The sequence below is a fragment of the Aquarana catesbeiana genome, linkage group LG09, assembly GCF_042186555.1.
Source record: "Aquarana catesbeiana isolate 2022-GZ linkage group LG09, ASM4218655v1, whole genome shotgun sequence".
NCBI lineage: Eukaryota > Metazoa > Chordata > Amphibia > Anura > Ranidae > Aquarana > Aquarana catesbeiana.
Window position 1 is genome coordinate 50,472,167 of NC_133332.1, and position 22,569 is coordinate 50,494,735.

Genomic DNA, 22,569 nt, shown 5'->3' on the forward strand with positions numbered 1-22,569 from the left:
TTTCCTCTGCAAAAAAAAAAGCTTTTTTAAATTTGTATTCTAAGTTCCTCTTTAAATCTGCATTAGGTTTTTTTTTTAATAGTTACTTCTATTGTGACAACATAAACTTGTTTCTTATCCCAAGCTTATATTAGAATGCTTACCAGAATCTCTCCTGATGACAATGTGCTGGTAATTGTGACAATCCGAATATTTGATAATCTTCCTAAAATCATCAATGGAGGGCCGGTTGGAGCGACCTGTCATATATACAAAGTGACCAATGAGAATTAGCATTCAGCAGAGAAAATGTGGACATCTTCACCCCCAACGGGCCAGAGGCAAAAGTACTACGCGGTATGATCATACTGCCTATAAATCTTCTGTAGCATGCTGCAATTAATTAATTAAATTGCAAAGCAGTTAAACTGTGATTTTTTTGCTTTATTCTCTGAATATATGAGTATTGGTTTGTCCAGTCAAATTATTTAACATTTACTATTGCCTGGACGTAATTACAACTATTGACTTGAATAAAAATGTTATTAGATTAAAGCGGGTCTATACTCACCTACACTCTATTGATCGGACCGATGACATCTTTGGGTTTCTGATCTTTGCCCGTTTTGACTAGCCAGGCCAGGGTAAAGTCGATCCCGCACATGTGCGAGAGATCATTCATCTCAGCATATATGAAAAAGTATGAGCTGTGCATGTGCAAACAAGCAAAAAATGCTTTAATGCAGAGGATAAATAGAGTTTCTCTTCTGCATTAAAAAATAGTCTGTTCACAAACTTTTTTAAAGTAAAGTTTCACTTTACTTTAAAAAAAAGTAGAATACCAATAGAAGTCAATCATATATCCTATGTTGTTGTGTTCAAAGGATAGGAAGGTACAAAGAACACTGGTACTGTCCAGGGTCTTAAAGCAGACCTTCACTTAAGCAGTTCCAGCCCGTAGGACATCATATAACGTCCTTGACTTTGAGTGGAGATATCTGAAAGATGCCTGCAGCCGCAGGCATCATTCAGATATCGTTTTTTTCAGCAAGTGATTCCCTGCAAAGTAAAAGCCCTCATTGCAGCTGTTTAGCCGCTTGATTGCTTTTACAGGTGGCAGAGGTGCTTCTCCTGGCTCTCCCGTGTGAACGGCGAGCCGGAGAATGAAAACGCCGGTGGAGGCGGTTTACCATAGCACTGACTGTGGACCAGATGTTCCCCGGCCATCTCTATGACCCTCAGAGGCCAGAAGTGACGTCATGACATCACTTCTGGTGGTGGCAGATGTAAAAACTGAACATTTTTTTTGCAGACAAGCCTAAGATCATTTTTCTTTTTAATCTCAGGCTTTCCAGCCTATAAGGTCTATAAGTCCCCAGATCTCTCTGTAAAGAGGGCCTGTCATGCGCTATTCCTATTACAAGGGATATTTACATTCCTTGTAATAGGAATAAAAGTGATAAAACAAGCAATAAAAAAAAAAAAATTAAAGCACCCCCATCCCCTCGTGCTCACAGGCAGAAGCGATCGCATACGTAGGTTGCATCCACATATGTAATGGAATGTGGACAGACTTCCCAGAAGAGTTTAAGCTGTTATAGCTGCAAAGGGTGAGCCAACTCAATATTAAACCCTTTTGGGCTAAGACTGGGATGCCATTAAAGTTCATGTGTAAAGCCAGGCATCCCAATATTTTTAGTAATATAGTGTACATCCTTTTTAATTCAATTATCGCAGGAAGATCTATTACAATACCCCCTAGGAGGTGTTAGAAATGAGTTCAGAGCTAATGAGTTCAGAGCCTTCGGGGGGGGGTTTAGGGTGGCGAAACAGATGGTAAATTGCCTATTCAAAGAACTGCAGTTAATGTCCATCTAGTGCTTTTGGAGAATACAAAAATTCATAAATACTGATGTCTTATCAAATATGATGTCCTCGGAGGTAAAAATAATTGTAGGCCTCATATTTCCACATCAGCATAGAGTACAGAAGGGTTAAAACCTCTGCCAGGTAATTTTTTGCTGCCTGTTGGGGAGATTTCCTTTCACTTCCCATCCCAGAGACACAACAAGAATTAAGTGAAGGTCATTCTTCTACTTGACAGTTGTCATCGGAACAGTTGATCCAGTCCAGAAGATTTACATTCACAATTTGTTCTGGTGAACTTCAAAATGTTGAATTTCCCATAATTTTCTGTGTTGGCAATAATAGTAACCGGGATAAATAAAGAAGGTGAATCCCCAATCAGGACACAAGCATCAACATAAACTTGACATCAATAGTTAATAAGATCTATCTGATGAGTAAGGCTGAAAGTGTGCTAAGGTAGAGAAAAGTAGACATTTCACTTACAGTAGAAGAAATGAATATCCAATGGATTTTGAAAGCTATACAAAGCGCAGTCATCAGATATAGATCGAAAGGCTGGTTTACTGCCAAAGCGCTTAGCTGTAAGGGTATAGATAGAGTAAACAGGTTGGCAGTTGTCACCAAAAACATTTGTGTAATAATATTATTTTGGGTACATTTTTTTCAACAATGATAACGTGGACATCAGGATTTGGCACTGAAAGGAAATGTGAATTTCACACTCATGTCACCCAAACACTCACCTTTCCCTAATGCTGAACATACATATCGGGTAATTTGTTGAATTTAAATTTTCAACTACTTTCAACCAGCTTTTGATCACTACAATGCTGGAATAGATGGAAGTGCAACACTCTCAATAATTCTAAGATAACTTTAAAGCCTAAAGCCTAATACACACTACTAATTTTTTCTTCATTCAACCCAGCAGGGCTTAACGAAAATAAAACGACAGCTCAGGAGGAGCCGCTGTACTAACTATGCATTGTTAGTACAGCGATCTCCTCTGCTGTGCCATTGTGATCTAAAAGGGGGGAGTCCCCCAGCAGAACACTCCAGTCAGTGCCCTCATGCATTGGCTGAGAGCGCTGATCAGGAGCCGATCAGCAGGCCTTTTTCAGTCATGCCTCTTCGACAGAAGCCGGCCAAGCACCGGGCTTCTGTTGGAGTGGCCGCACACGGGCCGAATTTCGGATGGTTTCTATTAAACTGCCTGATGCTGCCAGACAATCGGCCCGTGTGTGCTAGGCTTAACTGGAGCCCTTTTTTAAAATTTTTTCATGAACAGAGGCTAGATGCCCAAACCAATTTTTTTTGTTTTTGTTTGTTAAAAGCTTTTCTTTTTTAAGTTTATCACAAGTAACAGAAATATGCAAACAGATTCTGTCTAACAATAATAAAGGGGGAAACATTAGGGAAGGTATCCATGACTTAATAGGGTTTTAGTACAGGTGGACAATATGAACAATAATATGCGCAATATCGGTAGTTCCTGATGCTTAAGCCTCGGGAATTGTGTGATGACAGACTGTGGGCCTAACATCCGACCGTTTGTATGCTCCATCAGACAATTGTTGTCAGATTTTCCACAGGACAAATGTTGGATGGCAGGACTATAAATTTTCTGCGGACAATGGTCTGTTGTCGGATTTTCCTATTGAGTGTACATAAGTCCCTCATACAAAAGTACAAGGTACAAACACGCATGCTCGGAACCAAGGATGAGCCGGAAGCAGTCAATCTTGTAAACTAGCATTCGTAATGGAGAATTACCATTCGTGATGCGGCAAATTATGAAATCTCGAAATGCAGCGCACATTCTCTTCTTCTTTAATGGGATAATAATGAAGCTGCTTTGCTGGTGATACTGATGGAGTTATGGCAAACAAATTTTCAAAGGCTTTTTTTTTCTACTGACATCAAGAATAATATTATTATACTTGTTGTTTATTTTTGGTGCAAGTTACCACAACACCATTATCCCGTAGTTTTCAAGATCAAAGATACAACTATGTTGGTGCCCCTTGTTAATTTTACATTGTATTTTTTAAAATGTAATTGCCTACTCCCAAACTGTCATTTGAAGTAAATCACATAGGCAAGTATTATTCTCCACATTTTTTTGTGCATTAAAAAAAGAACACAAATAAAATTAGACATGCCAATAGAATTTAACCAAAAAGTGCATTCTATGCATCCAAAAATATAGAAAATATAACAAATTAAATCATTAGTCAACCAAAAAATAAAATAAAAGCCTCATGCATGTGTCCTGCTTCTTAATATAGGGGGTCAACAATGCCAAGAGTTGGTGAAAGCAGGGTCCGTCATCTGGAGATAATTACGAAAATCATCCGGATTATTCTCCTGGAGCTCCCGCAGCAAAGGCATATGACATAATTGGTCACGATTAATAAAGCCACCAATTTTTGGTCCAAGAAATCCTCCTCCTCCTGTTTCTGGACTGGACTTGGGTCAAAGCAATAAACCAATAATAAATAACACGTTATCTCCTCCGATTCCGCGACATGGCTGGTTGACGAACGGCCGTTCAGAAACTAACTAAAAAAAAAGTGCAAACTGAAAAGTGCGAACTGAAAAGCATGAAATGAAAAGCATGAATCAACACTTACCAAACTTCTACTAACACAAAATTAGCAGAAGGAGCCCAAAGGGTGGCGCCTGACAATTGAACTTCCTCTTTATCGGCTCGTAGTACGTCACTACGTTCATGTTTGTTGGCCGACAAATGTGTACCGTTTGTATGCAAGACAAAATCCAGGCACACGCCGTTCGGACATAAGTCTGACACTTTGTCTGTGGAAAGCGTTGTCTGTGGAAAATCCGATCGTGTAAGAGGCGTAAGAGGCTTAAGTGTAGGGTTGAGAGTATTCTCTGACTCCCAAACCAAATTTAACAGCATCAGCATGCCTTTGTTAACTTGACAAGAACTATATGACTAGTTTGCATGACAAAATAATTTTTCTATGTTTTTACATAAAGCTTATAAATAGCACTTAATATAAAAAAAAAATCTGCATTTTTATTATAGATTAACAAATACACAAAAATGTAAAAAAAAATGTTTTTAATTATTTATTTTTCAAGTACCCAAACTATTTGATAATTACAGTATTGAACAAATAAATACCACCATCTTCGGGATGCAGTGAAATTTGCAGTACCCTCTACAGGCTGGAGGCTTATATAATCATTCAAGCGTTCAGCTTACATGCGATCACTGTATCATATCATAGTTGACATGGTGATCTCATGATTGGGAACCACTTAGATTGGTTTTCAATTGCTGGTGATACTTGAACTGTTGCTGACAACTTGGATTTAAAGCCACTTGCCACTTAAAGCAGAGCTCCACCAAAAAGGGGAAGCTCTGCTTATCTGCCCCCTCCCTCCACTGCCACATTTGGCACCTTTTGGGGGGCACCCCGCAGCCAGCCCAATTAGAGAGCTTAGCGCGCTTCGTGCATCTGCACTAGGGAACCGGCTGTGAAGCCGCACGGAGCCCTTAGTGGAGATGGCGGTGGCAGCACCTGAAAGCCGATTGAAAAATAGGCTTGGGTGAAGACACCGCTTCACCCGAGTGTCCTAATATTAGAAAGTCAGCAGCTAGAGTATTTGTACCTGCTGACTTTAATTTTCTTTTTGCAGAAGCCAGGCGCTCCTCTTTAAAGAGTCAGACGATGGCTCAAATAGAAAGGATGTTTGAAAAGTTCAGGCAGTACATAACCATCAAAATGTTTATGATGACAATGTGGATGGTACCGAGGCTCTTTTGCATGTGGCCACCGTGAGCAGCTGGCAGCCACCAAAATACACAGGGTCCAGGGCCCCTATAGTTGTCCTTCAGGGACGTACAGTCAGGGGAGGCAGGTGAGGCAGAGCCATGAACATAAAAAAAATTAAAAAAAATAAAAAATACATTGAGCATCCAGGCTCGTAGCTCGGCGACCTGGGGGATCGGTAGCTGAAGTTGTAGCCCACCACTGGTCAAAATTTGGGGCTCCTACGACCTATGGTTCTGGAGATATGGGGTTCCTTGTGCAGCCTGTCAGAAGCTACATACAGAGTGGCCAGTTTAAATACAAGCTGGCACACTCTGCAGTAGACTGAGAGGATGAGCTCACAGTGCCTCTCCTCACTTCTTGTCAGAACCGCTGAGCTCAATGGACAGCTTGGAGCCTTGAACCAATGGTAAAGTACCATTGGTCCAAGCTGTCCAATAAAAATGCTGCAGTGGAGGCACGTCTCTCACTGCAGTGTCATAGAAGGGGGCATGTGTCTAAAAGACACATGCTCCCTTCCAGCCCAGCCCTCTTAACTACAAGGAAAAACATTGGTTTATGGGTATAAGATTTACTCACAATCCCATGTTTTTCTCACACAGTTAAGAGGGAGTTCTGCTGTTGAAAAGGTACTGTTTTAATCAAGCTAAATCATATATGTATATAGTATATGTTATAACATAATATTTTTTTATTTATCTATTTACTGTGAAATTACTGGTTGGAAGTTATAACTTCAAACTTCAGTAATTTGTCCGTTAAACCACCTGCTTGGGTACAGATTTTGAAAATATAGTAAATTACCTTAAAAACAATATACAGTATCTCACAAAAGTACACCCCTCACATTTTTGTAAATATTTTATTATACCTTTTCATGTGACAACACTGAAGAAATTACACTTTGCTACAATGTAAAGTAGTGAGTGTACAGCTTGTATAACAGTGTCAATTTGCTGTCCCCTCAAAATAACTCAACACACAGCCATTAATGTCTAAACCGCTGGCAACAAAAGTGAGTACACCCCTAAGTGAAAATGCCCAAATTGGGCCCAAAGTGTCACAATTTTGTGTGGCCATCATCATTTTCCAGCACTGCTTTAACCCGCTTCACAGGTTGCCACTGGAGTCCTCTTCCACTCCTCCATGACGACATCACAGAGCTGGTGGATATTAGAGACCTTGCGCTCCTCTACCTTTCGTTTGAGGATGCCCCACAGAGGCACAATAGTGTTTAGGGCTGGAGACATGCTTGGCCAGTCCATAATCTTTACCCTCAGGTTCTTTAGCAAGGCAGTGGTCATCTTGGAGGTGTGTTTGGGGTCATTATCATGTTGGAATACTGCCCTGCGCCCCAGTCTCCTAAGCGAGGGGATCATGCTCTGCTTCAGTATGTCACAGTATATGTTGGCATTCATGGTTCCCTCAATGAACTGTAGCTCCCCAGTGCCGGCAGCACTCATGCAGCCACAGACCATGACACTCCCACCACCATGCTTGACTGTAGGCAAGACACACTTGTCTTTGTACTCCTCACCTGGTTGCCGCCACACACACTTGACACCATCTGAACCAAATAAGTTTATCTTGGTCTCATCAGACCACAGGACATGGTTCCAGTAATCCATATCCTTAGTCTGCTTGTCTTCAGCAAACTGTTTGCGGTCTTTCTTGTGCTTCATCTTTAGAAGAGGCTTTCTTCTGGGACGAAAGCCATGCAGACCAGTTTGATGCAGTGTGCGGCATATGGTCTGAGCACTGACAGGCTGACCTCCCACCCCTTCAACCTCTGCAGCAATGCTGGCAACACTCATGCATTTCCCAAAGACAACCTCTGGATATGACGCTGAGCACATGCACTCAACTTCTTTGGTCGACCATGGCGAGGCCTGTTCTGAGTGGAACCTGTCCTGTTAAACTGCTGTATGGTCTTGACCACCGTACTGCAGCTCAATTTCAGGGTCTTGGCAATCTTCTTATAGCCTAGGCCATTTATGTAGAGCAACAATTCTTTATTTCAATTCCTCAAAAAGTTCTTTGCCATGAGGTGCTATGTTGAACTTCCAGTGACCAGTATGAGAGAGTGAGAGCAATAACACCAAATTTAACAAACCTGCTCCCCATTCACACCTGAGACCTTGTAACAATAACTAGTTACATGACACCCCAGGGAGCCAAAATGGCTAATTGGGCCCAATTCGGACATTTTAACATAGGGGTGTACTCACTTTTGTTGCCAGCGGTTTAGACATTAATGGCTGTGTGTTGAGTTATTTTGAGGGGACAGCAAATTTACACTGTTATACAAGCTGTACACTCACTACTTTATATTGTAGCAAAGTGTCATTTCTTCAGTGTTGTCACATGAAAAGATATAATTTTCACCAACACTCTCAATAATTTTAAGATAACTTTAAAGCCTAAAGCCTAATACACACTACTCATTTTAAAAAAAGATAAAACTCACAAACCACTTACTAACAGCCGAAACCAACGGTCATTATTCCTTACTCTTACTCTTGGACCTTTCTGCTGCCTTTGACACAGTTGACCACCCCCTCCTCCTCAAAAAACTCAATTTGATTGGTCTCCAAGGCTGCACTCTCCGTTGGTTTGAATCTCATTGCACCTTCAGTGTCACTTACAACTCCACTTCCTCTTCTCCAACTCCTCTTACCGTTGGGGTCCCCAAAGGTTCTGTCCTTGGACCTCTACTATTCTCAATCTACACGTCCTCCCTGGGTCAGCTGATATCAATACCATGTATATGCTGATGACACCCAAATCTATCTCTCTGCCCCTCAGCTCACTCCATCAATCTCCTCACGCATCACTGATCTACTAACAGACATATCAGCCTGGAAGTCAAACCACTTCCTCAAACTGAATCTATCTAAAACTGAGCTCTTAATATTTCCTCCCCCATGTGCCCCCTCCCCTGACTTCTCTGTCAAGATCAATGGCACATCTATTAGTCCGTCCCCGCATGCCAGGGTGCTAGGGGTAACCTTAGACTCAGAACTGTCCTTTCAGGCCCACATACAATCCCTGTCCAAATCATGCCGCCTTAGCCTCCGCAACATTTCCAGAATACGCCCCTTTTAACTAATGACACCACCAAGCTTCTGGTTATCTCTCACCTCGACCACTGCAACTCCCTCCTCATTGGATTACCCTTACATAGACTATCATCCCTTCAGTCCATAATGAATGCCGCTGCAAGACTCATCCACCTTACCAACCATTCAGTGCCCTCAACCCCTTTCTGCCAATCCCTGCACTGGTTTCCACTCACCCAACAAATGAAATTCAAAGTACTAACAATAATTTACAAAGCCATCCACAACTCTGCCCCCAGCTACATCACTAACCTAGTCCCAAAATACCAACCAAGCTGCTCTCTTCCGTCATCCCAAGACCTCCTGCTCTCTAGCTCCCTTGTCACCTCCTCCCATGCTCGCCTCCAGGATTTCTCCAGAGCTTCTCCCATCCTTTGGAACTCCCTACCCCAATCTGTCCGACTGTCCCCTAATCTATCCATCTTTGGACGATCTGAAAACCCTTCTCTTCAAAGAAGCCTCACCTGCTTCTAACTAACATTGTTTTACTTCCTCCATCAGCTCATCCCCCCACAGCTATTACCTGTTGTATCAATTGACCCTTCCATTTTAGATTGTAAGCTCTAACGAACAGGGCCCTCTGATTCCTCTTGTACCAAATTGTAATGTAACTGTAATGTCTGCCCTCATGTTGTAAAGCGCTGCGCAAACTGTTGGCGCTATATAAAACCTGTATTATAATAATAATAATAATAATAATAATAATAATAATAATATAATAAAATATTTACAAAAATGTGAGGGGTGTACACACTTTTGTGAGATACTGTATATTAATTATTTGTATATTACTTACTAATGGTAATTAACCCCTTGCCACCCAGGCCAATTCTAACACTTCTCTCCTACATGTAAAAATCTTCATTTTTTGCTAGAAAATTTTTTCAGAACCCCCAAACATTATATATATATATATATATATATATATACATATTTTTAGCAGACACCCTAGAAAATAAAATGGTGGCCCTCACAACTTTATATGTCACACGGTATTTGCGCAACACTTTTTTTTTGGAAAGAAACTGTTTTATGAATTAAAAAAAAAATGTTAGCCTGATTTTTTTGTATGATGTAAAAGATGATGTTATGCCGAGTAAATATATACCTAACATGTCACGCTTTAAAATTGCACACACTTGTGAAATGGCGCCAAACTTCAGTGCTTAAAAATATCCATAGGTAATGCTGTAAAATTTTTTACAGGTTACACGTTTAGAGTTACAGAGGAGGTCTAGTGCTAGAATTATTTCTTTCGCTGTAACGATCATGGCGTATGTAACCTGTGTGTATCTGGCTCTGATACTAGCCAGTGCCTCACCAGCCACTGACCTCACCGCACGTCACTGGTGTCCGCCCAACTTGTACTGTTTCATACATCGATTGAGGCCAGAGGCCTATCCTTCCCATCCTCCTGCCATTGCATGCTTAACCCCATGTCTACCAGGAGTTCCAGGACTCTGCAGCCAGGTCTGCAACAGTAAATGCTTCTCTCATCACCTCTTCCAGGCATTGGCTGCATACAAGCACTTCTCTTTTACATATTCACATGGAGGCTATATCTTGCAATAGCTTTCTTTACTTGTTCAAAGCAGTAGTTAAAGCGGAGTTCTGGCTGAAATATGACTTTTAGGATAAAAATACCCCTAGAATACTCATGCCTCGTGCGATGTAACAAAGGTATGCTGTAAACTATGCCCAGTTTTCTATCTGTGCATTGTTTTCTTACTTGTGAAGTTTCTGCACAGTGCGGCCATCGCCAGTGTGGGCATCTGAAGCCACAGTGTCCTTCCTGGATTCTGTGCATGCTGGATAACCAGCATGCACCTGCCGATCTCGTGCATGTGCAGTGTCGTGCAATTTTGGTCAGCTTGGCATGGCACAGTGTCCATAGACGCCAATGTTAATGTTACTGGAGCCATGCAATGCCAAGCTGGCCAAGAATTTCCATAGACGCCATGCCAAGCTGACCAAGATCTCCCAGGAACCAATGCAAAACCGGAAATGACGTCTGCGGCCGCAGCCGGAAATGAGATATAGGCATAAATCAGGTAAGTGAAAAGGAAAAAAATTGCCAATTCATTTTAGTGCTGCCTTGTGAGGAGTGAAAAATGTGTGTGGAACTCCACTTTAATACAACAGTCCATAATTTTACTTAAAGTGGATGTAAACCCAATTCATGACATTTAAGCTGGGCACATCTATCTGTTTTCTTATCTCTCTTCAAAGAGCTAAGTCCGGTAGCTGTCTCTTCCTCTGTAGCTCTGTTATCAGCCTCCTACAGGGGAACCAGGAAGTGAAAAATCTAACAGAGCAGAAGAGCTGAAGACAGCAGATATACATGTAAGACTTATGTAGCGCGGGGCGGATCCAGAGTCTAGTCTCAGGAGGGGCACTGCCAGAAAATATTTTTTTTTGGGGGCAATTTATCGGGGAAATGACTGGTGTTGGCGCTTCAATCTTCACAGCACCATGGTTGTTATGGTGTCAGGATGTTTGAAGCACATTATTTCTATTATTACATTGTTATATATAATGAAATAGTTCAACTCACCATAATGCAGAATCAGTGGGAGCCCTGAGCGTATCACTTGCCACCATCGCCTGCCACCAAATGTGGATTGTCACTTGCCACGTCGCCTGCCACCAGATGTGGATTGTCACTTGCCACGTCTCCTGCCACCAGATGCAGATTGTCACTTGCCATGTCATCTGACACCAGATGCAGATTGTCACTTGCCACGTCGCCTGTCATCAGATGCAGATTGTCACTTGCCACGTCACCTGCCACACGTTGCGGATTGTCACTTGCCTTGTCACCTGCCACACGTTGCAGATTGTCACTTACCACGTCGCCTGCCACCAGATGTGGATTATCACTTGCCACATCACCTGCCACACATTGCGGATTGTCACCTGCCACACGTTGCGGATTGTCACTTGCCATGTCACCTGCCACACATTGCAGATTGTCACTTGCCACATTGCCTGTCACCAGATGCAGATTGTCACTTTCCACACATTGCGGATTTTCACTTGCCACATTACCTGCCACATGTTGCAGATTGTCACTTGCCACGTCGCCTGTCACCAGATGCAGATTGTCACTTGCCACACATTGCGGATTGTCACTTGCCACGTTACCTGCCACATGTTGCAGATTGTCACTTGCCACGTCACCTGTCACCAGATGCAGATTGTCACTTGCCACGTCGCCTGCCACCAGATGCAGATTGTCGCTTGCCATGTCATCTGCCACACATTGCGAATTGTCACTTGCCACGTCGCCTGTCACCAGATGCAGATTATCACTTACCATGTCACCTGTCATCAGATGCAGATTGTCACTTGCCACATCACCTGCCACATGTTGCGGATTGTCACTTGCCACATCACCTGCCACATGTTGCAGATTGTCACTTGCCACGTCGCCTGCCACCAGATGTGGATTGTCACTTGCCACGTCACCTGCCACACATTGTGGATTGTCACTTGCCACATCACCTGCCATATGTTGCAGATTGTCACTTGCCACGTCACCTGTCACCAGATGCAGATTGTCACTTGTCACACATTACGGATTGTCACTTGCCACGTTACCTGCCACATGTTGCAGATTGTCACTTGCCACGTCACCTGTCACCAGATGCAGATTGTCACTTGCCACGTCGCCTGCCACCAGATGCAGATTGTCACTTGCCATGTCATCTGCCACACATTGCGGATTCTCACTTGCCACGTCGCCTGTCACCAGATGCAGATTATCACTTTCCATGTCACCTGTCATCAGATGCAGATTGTCACTTGCCACGTCACCTGCCACATGTGGCGGATTGTCACTTGCCACGTCACCTGCCACACGTTGCAGATTGTCACTTGCCACGTCGCCTGCCACCAGATGTGGATTGTCACTTGCCACGTTACCTGCCACACATTGCGGATTGTCACTTGCCACATCACCTGCCATATGTTGCAGATTGTCACTTGCCATGTCACCTGCCACACGTTGCAGATTGTCACTTGCCACGTCACCTGTCACCAGATGCAGATTGTCACTTGCCACACATTGCGGATTGTCACTTGCCACGTTACCTGCCACATGTTGCAGATTGTTACTTGCCACGTCGCCTGTCACCAGATGCAGATTGTCACTTGCCATCTCGCCTGTCACCAGATGCAGATTGTCACTTGACACACGTTGTGGATTGTCACATGCCTCGTTACCTTCCACATATTGCGGATTGTCACTTGCCACGTCACCTGCCACACATTGCGGATTGTCTTTTTTTGTGTCACTTTTCTGCTAAGGTGGTCTCTTACTGTGTCCCAGAGTCAGGCAGCAGATTACCAGTCAGGCAGCAGAGAGATGAGGTCATCTCTCTGCTTCCCGTGGCTGCCTGCACAGTGAGGGCGGACCTGCACTGCAGGGATGCAGGGCGGGCCCCGGGCGGTGAGAGATGATCTCATCTCTCTGTTCCCCCACCCGCCAGCTCCCTAATTGGCCAGCCGTCCACTCACCCACCGAGCCGCCCAGCTTTCTCATCCGCCCGCCAAGCCTCCCGCCCGCTCACCAACCGAGCTGGCTGACAGCCCGGGCTGCCCGCGGAGCCACCCACTCTCTCTCCCGCGGAGCCGCTCACTCTTTCACCCATGGAACAGCCCACCCACTCACTCACCCGCATTCTTGAGGGGGGGGCAATTGCCGATTTGCCCCCCCTGGATCCACCCCTGATGTAGAGAGATTTTTTTCATCTCCTTGTATCATCTGAGGCTGTTCACTTCACTGGGTAAATGGAGGGTTTACATCCACTTTAAACCTTTTTGCTTAAACCTTCCATCTATCAACTCAATCCACTAGTCACCCCTCCTTTGGAGGCAAGAACCAAGGGAAGCACCAAGTTCTGTACACAATCCCCTTCATGAGCTCCAGTCCTCTTACATGTGAAGATCACCTTTTCACCTAGAGGTCTTATGTATTGGACCCCTCAGCAGCCCTTCCTCCAGATGACGGAGATCAAGAGCACAGCAGACCTGTCCTCTCCTTTGCTCTCCTGGTTGGCAGACCCAGAGCCCTGCTCCATCCACTATATACAGGGACTTGGAAAATGCTCCAGAATAGGAAGAACAGACCTTAAAGTGGTCTGACTTAAAGCGGAGTTCCACCCATATAAAAGTCAGCAGCTACAAAAAGTGTAGCTGCTGACTTTCAATAATCGGACACTCACCTGTCCCATGGTCCAGCGATGCAGGCGACCAAAGCCCTGCTACTCTCCCCCTCCTCTCTGCGGCACTGGCATTCTTACTGTGGGCGCCCGGCTGTGGCTTCACGTGAGAGCCACGCTGCGTGCTGTGATTGGCCGGGCAATCTTCTGGGACCTGTGACGTGTCCCAGAAGATTGCATGGAGGGAGGGGGTGAGGTGAACGCGGAGCCCCAGGAGGAAGTGGGAGCTGGATGCCTCTAAAAAGAGGGCAACCCCCCCAACCCTAAAAAATTGACATGCCAAATGTCACCTTCTTTTAAAGCGGAAGTTCCATTTTTTGGGTGGAACTCCGCTTTAAGAGCTAAAAGGGTCCTGAAAGTGGTGTTCCACTCAAAAAAAAAATACATGAATGTGTATAAAAAAAATAAAAAAAAAACATTTGGAAACGCCTGCTGCTAGGGGGTCCCACATAGTCTACCTCTTTCAGTGCATGGGCTGGTGACTTTACTTCCCCTCGGCACAGGAAGGGCTCAGCTCTGCTCCCTCCCTCTTGTCAATCATCTGGGACCCATTACAGGTCCCACATGACTGAGCGGCCAATCACGGTGCGCGGCACCGCTCGCACATGCGCAGTGGGTGCCTGGCTGTGAAGCCACAGCCCAGTGCCCACAGTTGCAATGCCGGTGCCGCCAAACAGAGAGGGAGACGAGCGGGGCTTCGATCCCCCGCATCGCTGGACCCTGGGACAGGTAAGTGTCCAATTAAAAGTTAGCAGCTGCAGTATTTGTAGCTGCTGACTTTTAATTTTTTTTTTTTTTTAATGGGAACTCCTCTTGAACTAAGCTCCACTTGCCTACAACACAAATTACCAAAATATGGCAATGGTTGGTGTACATTATAATAAATTATGGCGTTTAGATTACAGTACATTACATGTGTAAGTCAGATATCCATCTTTTATTGCCAAATCCTTCATTTCAAATCTGTCTACCATTCCAGCCCTGAAAGAGAACAAAGAGTTAAGCAGGCACCTTAAACATAAAACAACAGTACTTTCAATACTAACACAGCTTAAGATGTAATGTTTAAAATTTAAAACAATGTGGCGCTAAAAAGAAAAGTGATGTTCGTTATTGGGCAAGACCAACCAGAATGTTCATCTGGAGGTCAGAAATGCACAATAAAGTTTTTTGAACACTGTGCATATGTTTATTTTTAGATTCACTTTAGTTATGATTCTAATATCATCCACATGAGTGCATACCATATGGACGTAAACAATTTACTTTGGTGATAACATTGATAATTTTTCGTACAATAATTGTGTTATTTACACTGACCCATATTCTTTATACTGTTATGTTTCTATTACGCACAATTATAAGTTAGGTGTGTTAGATTAATTCACAGATACACATGTGCCTATTGATATGTTCTTATTGTGTTTGATTCACACGTATTTAGTAGAGTTTTGTTTCATCAAAAACTTTACTTCTGACCTCCAGATGAACATTCTGGTTGGTCTTGCCCAATAACGAACATCATGTTTCTTTTTAGCGCCACATTGTTTTAATTTTTATGGGTTCACAATTGGTCTGATTGTTGTGTTGGCTGCTTTGTATATCTTAGTTTGCGCAGTATTATTTTTGACACTTTAAGATGTAATGTTTACCTGATTGATAGATGAGTCAGATGAGGCACTCCATTTTTTAGATAAACTTCCATGAAGGCATGCTCCAGTCCAACGTCAGAGATAATAGTCTCATTAATCTCATGAGCCACAGCCATTAGACTCCATTTACCTACAGACTAAAATGTAGAGTACTTTTAGAACCATATCCTTGCATGAAAGAGCCCTTACCTGGTCCTACATGTTTATTCTGTGCTAAAACACATCATATTGATTTTCTGTTCTTACATTTCTGAGAAAATCACAAAATACAAGCTCTGTAAATTCAACAATTTTGCCAGTTTATTTAGTTGCATTGCTCCGGCTCACAGCAGGAGTCCGGTGCATCACCATTCACCATTTCAGGTCCAATTTCAGCACAAATTTTGGGCTGCATTCAGACCTGAAATGGACCTGAAATGGACTGAAATGGACCTGAAATGGACCAATTTGCACCGGAGCTGCTCTGGAGATGTGTAAACTGGCTCCTTAGAGAGCTGGTCACAATCTCCTGACATGCAAATTGGATGCGGAGTAACCCACATCCAATTCACAACAGTGTGAACACAGCCTTAAACTTTAGATTGCACTTCACATACAAGCTTTTTCATGTAGAGTTATACATTCTTGTTGGGCCTAAAAAATTAGATTCACTTTCCATTTAGGTAAAGGTAAGATTACCCAATAATGTCATCTTAAAACACTTTATTTTCTTATTATAGTTTTGTCTGTGAAGAACTCTAAGGAACCCCAAACCCAAGTAAAAAACACAATTTAACCTTCTTGTTATAAAATTTGCAAGCCCCATGCAGGGCCATTTTTTAAAAGACATTCTTTCTGTGCCCCACCTCTACATCAGAACACAATCAAAGTTGGACAAACCCTTTACCAGAGACCTTCATTTGAGCTTAAAGAACTTTTTAACGTCACCATTAAGGGCTCATATACACAGGGCGGTTAAAAATTTTTTCTGAACGCTGGAAACTTGACAGCTGATAACCGACGGTGAAAAACATCTGTTTTACAGCTTTTACATACTGAGTTTACGCGAGGTTGGCAGCAGTTATGAGCATTTCAGGTTAGAAGCATTTTTTAATGATAACCCCAGGAGACCCTCCCAAATGCCCACAAACGCTTATAAACGCAAACGTGCATAAACGCAGTTTACCACAGTTACAATCATTTGGCGTTTGCAATTCCTGTAAACTACAGCCCTGAACACAATAAACCACTGAATGTACATGTGCACATAAGATAACATGCAGGAGAGTTCAAGGGCTGCTGAAAAAACACCCAACTGCTCCTAAACGTCAGTTTAGCAGCTGTAGTGTACATGAGTCCTAAGACTTTTTACAGTAATCTACACAGCCGTTAGCACACTGAAATCATGTAGTTTGTAAAGAGCACATCGTAAGCTAGTCAATAAAAACATTCCAATTTATGGCATCTGACAAGATTCAGGCGCAGATAATTAAACCCATTATGCTGACATCTTCCAAGCCAACAGCCTATAAGCAGATACTGTATGGCATGTCATAAATATTTTAGGAAGCAGTGGCTACTTACCTCTCACTGTAAAATTGACAAATACTTCATAAATCGTGGCATAATAGCGCTGCATTAAAAGCAAGAATATATCAGAATGTACAAGAAAATACTGGTCATGTAGATACCAAGCACCCCCATAACTACCAACCGTCCCTGATTCACCGGGACCATCCTGGAAATTGTTCCTTGTCTCGGAGTCCCGGCGAATCAGGGTTGAGTCGTGTGCGGTGTGTCTAGGTTCCCACATGCTGTGGGCAACACTGTGAATGGCAGCTGCCAGCCGGAATCTCTCCTTGCCGCTATGACTGCCTTTGTCACACACGCACGGCAGCACACACAGTGCAGAGTGGAGCACACTGAGCCCGCCCACTTCTCCTCCTTCTGTGATGTTTTGTTTTCCTGTACAGAGGTGGAGGCGGGGATCTGTCACTGTGTAAGTGACGCTTGCAGAGGAGGGGCCGCTTGTCCATGACGGAAAGCTCCACCCACTGATTGCTGGACTCAGGAGGAGAATCAGCCTGCTATCAGCCTGCTGCCAGCCTGAATGCCAAGTCTGTAATGTGAGGCCGGGTTGCTGAGAGGGTGTCCCTTGCAGCTGAGTGCAGCGCTTCCCTGGACTTGATACAGGGGGTGCGGTGCACAGAGGTGTACGGGTTGCCAGGAATACTGCAAGCTGGCTGGTTAGCTGTACGTAGCTAGAGTGCGTTGTGGCAGCCATGCGGAGAGAAGTCTTGAGCAGTAACAGCAGGGTAAACCAGGAACAGGGTCCACAGCCAGGCCAAGGATCAGATACCAGAAGACAGTCCGAGAGAGGTACAGGAACAAGCCGGGTCATACACAGAGGACAGAGGATCGGAGAGTAGTTAGTCAAGCCGGGGTCAGAGCGAGGAGATAAACAGGAACACAGGTCAAGCCTAGCAGAGGTCAAAGCAGGGGTCTTCAGAGTATACAAGGCACAGGAACACAGGAGCTGTTTGATAATTCAGCAAACTGCAAGTGTCAGTGGCAGGTTTAAGTAGGCCGGGGGGGTGTGCCCACAAGATCAGGGCATGCGGGCGCGAGCACCGGCATGCACAGACTGCCGTGGTCTGGCTGTGGCACATCTGCTTGCACGCAGGCGCACAGAAACTCGCCTGGCGCCACCATGACAGTTACTGGAGGAATTGCCCACAACACGGCCATTTCCCTGAAACTGGAGGTACCTGATGGGGGTCCCATGTGACCGGGGGGCAGCCATTAGGAAGATTAAATGGGGATAGACTGGGGGGAGGGTTTGTGCTAGGAGGGGGTGGGGGAATTTTGGTTTTGTATCCTGCCCTATTGACCCCAGGTGCGCCATCCTGATCCCTGCACCCTGCACTACTGACCCCAGGTTCCCCGTTTCGACCTCTGTACCCTGCCCTACTGACCCCAGGTCCTCCACCCTGACCCCTGGTCCTCCATCCTGACCCCTGTACTCTGCCATATTGACCCCTGGTCCTCCGTCCTGCTGACCCCGTACCCTGCCCTACTGACCCCTGGTTTTCTGTCCTGCTGACCCCTGTACCCTGCCCTAATGACCCCTGGTCCTCTGTCCTGCTGACCCCTGTACCCTACCCTACTGACTCCTGGTCCTCCATCCTGACCCCTGGTCCTCCGTCCCACTGACTCCTGTACCCTGCCCTACTGACCCCTGGTCCTCCATCCTGACCCCTGTACCCTGCCCTACTGACCCCTGGTCCTCCCTCCTGACCCCTGTACCCTGCCCTACTGACCCCTGGTCCTCCCACCTGACCCCTGCAACCTGCCCTACTGACCCCCTGTCTTCTGTCCTGCTGAGCCCTGTGCGCTACCCTACTGACTCCCTGTCTTCTGTCCTGCTTATCCCTGTACCCTGCTCTACTGACCCCCTGTCTTCTGTCCTGCTGACCCTTATACCTTGCCCTACTGACTCCCCCCTGTCTTCTGTCCTACTTACTCCCTGTCTTCCATCCTGCTGACCCCTTTACCTTGGTCTACTGACTCCCTGTCCTCATTTCAGACCCCTGTAACCTGCCCTACTGACCTGTCTTCCATCCTGCTGACTCCTTTACACTGCTCTACTGACCCCCTGTCTTCCATCCTGCTGACTCCTTTACACTGCTCAACTGACCCCCTATCCTCTGCCCTTATGATGCCTCTTCTCTGCCCTGCTGACCCCCGTACATTGCCCTGCAGACCCTTCTCCTCTGCCATTCCTGTGTACCACACTCATTAAGCCCCTCCCACTGTTAAGAGTTTGGCCACACCCATATTTTGCAGCGGCGTGCATAGCAAATTACTTCCTCCCTCAAGTGTCCCTCATTCCAAAGTTCAAAAGTTGGGAGGTACAAACGGCTAATGGGGAACATTACTCCAAATATTGATATGATTAGAATGTATCTAAGGGAGGGTCTGCTGAACCTTCATGAAACACTCCCACACCCCACAGACTCCTTTATTGGTCAGGCCCTTTTTGTTAAGAACCCTCCTCAGTTTCCACACACGATACGAAAATCGAAAGTAAAATTTCGTACGACGAGCTGCCGATTTTCAGATCTTTAGTACAGTGCTTTCAACAGCCGATTCCGATTTTTCATCAAAAGCTGGATGTGCGGACTATAACATTTTTGTCGGATGTGAACTCAACATCCGATTTTCGTTTAATTAGCTCGGTTTTTGTACGAACAAAATCATTAGAGCAAGACTACGCATGCTCAGAAATGAAAAAATACATACAAAACTATTCAACACATTACGTCACTTCTGACGTTGTATTCTGTTGTATGAAAATTTTCGTATTGTGAATAACCTCTTCACTTTCAACATAGCATGCAACAAAAATCGGACGTTCGGTCATCCGAAAATCTAAACGTGTGTACGAGGCTTAAGAGTCATTCTGAGGGCTAATGACTCTGACATATTAGAACAGAATTTATGCTACATTGAACTGGACTCTGTTGATAAAAGACCAGGAAAACCCTTGTTAAGAACCTTTCACTTTTAGGTTGGCCATACAATTTTCTTGTACACTTTTCCTTTATATTTACCAAAACCATATAATATGAGGTTAAATCTAAACACTTTCAATTTGTATGCAATCAGGCAGGCCCTTGCACTACATAGTCAAAGGTAAATCTAAAGGAAATTGAACACGAAAAGTGTATAATGTATGGCCAGCCTTACTCCCATTTATTTTTCTGTTATTTACGTTGTGTCAGGAAACTGCTGTGACATGTGGGGCGCACACATGCGCACATGCGCATAGTATTGTCCATAGCATTGTACACAGGCGCTCACATATTCGTAGAAATGTGCGTGCGCATATGCGCAGCAATGCACGTACTCACAAGAGCACGTCCACAGTGTCCATTGGAGCCAGATGGCCTATATAAAGGATGCTCAGACTCAAGCTCAGTGCTGACTAATCTTCAGCTGTTTCCTTTTGCCCTGCTTGTATTCTCTATGATATCCGTTGCTGAACTGGCTTGTTATTGACCTGCCTGTAGATTCTGTTTATGCTTCTGATCATCGGTTCCTGACCTCGGCTTACACCTGACCTCACTCCTTTCTGGTGCTTTGGTACCTAATCGCCAGCTTGGCTATCATTCTGACTACACTTCTGTCTCCTGGCTTCACATTACTTCTGAGTGCCTGCACTGGCTGCCCCTCTTGCCAGCTCCAGTGGACATGGTGTGCTTCAGTCTCAAGCCTGCTGGGAGCTCTGACACCTTTAACTTTCACTGATCTATTCTGCATTGTCTTGGTTCCTGACTTGATGCTCTCCCTGACCCACCAAGTCTACAACTACAGCCACAAGTTCTGCAATCAACACCTGCAGGAAGGCACTAGTGTTCCTTCTGCCCCTTGGCACTATTTGCTCCACTCTCAGTGGGGCCTGGACTGGAGATGCAAGACAGACCAAACTCATCAATTCAAGCTCCTACCATGTACATGACACTTTGTAATACATTTTTCTGTTAATATTTTGGCTACATCTTTTATTTCATTAAATTATATTTTAAAACCATTAAGCCTTATCTCTAAATGCTCTAAATCAGATCTAAAAGAATTCTTGCTCTTTGCAGAAGAATACTATTATCATTATTTATGATTTATATAGCGCCAACAGTTTGCACAGCATTTTACAATATAACGGGAAACAGTACAGCAACAATACATTTCAATACAAGAGAGTTAGGAGGGCTCTGCACCTGGGCGCTTACATTTTAATATTTTAACCTCTGTTTGGTGTAGCAACACATATTGCAGACAATTTTTAAAAGTCATCAGATACTGTGAACGGTGCATGTTTTCATTAAACGTGGTGTCAAGTATTGTTTGTTATGTAAAGGGTTAACTGTAAAGTTATCTGACCCCAATGTTGACCACTCTCAGTCTGCTGGCACTTAGATTGTTGTCCCAGGAGGTGGAAAATCTCTGTGCAGGGTGAGACTGAGACTGCCATTATCACACTGTCCATGTAATGTGCCCGTAGGAGCAACCTTCACTGTAGATGCCACTGACAGATGATGTCAATTCTAGATGACCAGGCCTCATAGAAAGAGACTAATACCCAGGCCCCTACAGGAATAATAGCTTGTTGCAGTCAAACCTACCATCATAGGCTACTTCGGTCCTCCATGATAGGTTCTCACTGTTGTTTTGAGCAATATTCAACCTACCTATATACAGGCAATCTGCTTTGGCATAGACTGGATTAATCAGTGATATGTAGCCACAAGAAGACTGGAATGATGACACTATAAAATGGTGATTCCTTTATTTCTACCCACTTTCATTTACTAGCCTCTGTCCCCCGTCACTTACCTGTTCTACAGTTAGAGGACCTTTTATGAAGGTACTGCAGTCTGAACCATAGCCCAAGCAAACAGACAGGCAGGACATTAAAACACAGAGGGCAACCATCTTCATGACTGTGTGTGAGGTGTTGAAGAAATAAAGATTGAATCCAAATATCTATTTTTTTTTTACGCAGGCTAAAAGAACACAGTTACAGCGGTGCAAGCGTCCAATGACTAGATGTGTGCAATCAACAGACAGAAAGTGACATGTCTAGATCAAATATTGACCCAGTGTTGCAACCTCGGGATTGGTAACTCTTTGGAAAAACCATGGGCGGATTACTATGCAAAGTGCAAAAAGTGTAGCGCTTACCTTGTTTTATGTACATACATCAAGTTGCTTTCCTTAAAGCCCGACTCCAGGCAAATAAAAAAATGATCCCTTGCAGTGGGGCTGTGCCCGCACTGCAAGGGTTAATTGCTCGATTATGCCTAAAGGAACATAAGAAGGAGATTTACTAATCTCCTACATTTATTAATGAGAACAGTATCATTAGCAGTAATCAGCATGGATTCAT

At 44.2% G+C, this 22,569-nt stretch overlaps 1 protein-coding gene across 4 annotated transcripts in view; it reads right to left on the minus strand.

The window, feature by feature from the left end:
• LOC141107617 (uncharacterized) overlaps nucleotides 1–22,268 on the minus strand; it is a 52,353-nt gene extending 30,085 nt beyond the window's left edge. For 2 of the 4 annotated variants that reach the window (XM_073598470.1, XM_073598472.1), the window contains exons 1-5: nucleotides 22,017–22,258; nucleotides 15,645–15,781; nucleotides 14,906–14,973; nucleotides 2,332–2,427; nucleotides 144–239 (exon numbers count right to left, since the gene is read on the minus strand). In XM_073598470.1, the coding sequence (XP_073454571.1) occupies nucleotides 144–239; nucleotides 2,332–2,427; nucleotides 14,906–14,973; nucleotides 15,645–15,781; nucleotides 22,017–22,121 (502 nt within the window). In that variant the 5' untranslated portion in view covers nucleotides 22,122–22,258. Of the gene's footprint in view, nucleotides 1–143; nucleotides 240–2,331; nucleotides 2,428–14,905; nucleotides 14,974–15,644; nucleotides 15,782–22,016 lie in introns of all 4 variants that reach the window. The other 2 variants (XR_012235937.1, XM_073598471.1) reach the window with 2 other exon arrangements.
• Between the last annotated feature and the right edge of the window lie 301 nt (nucleotides 22,269–22,569).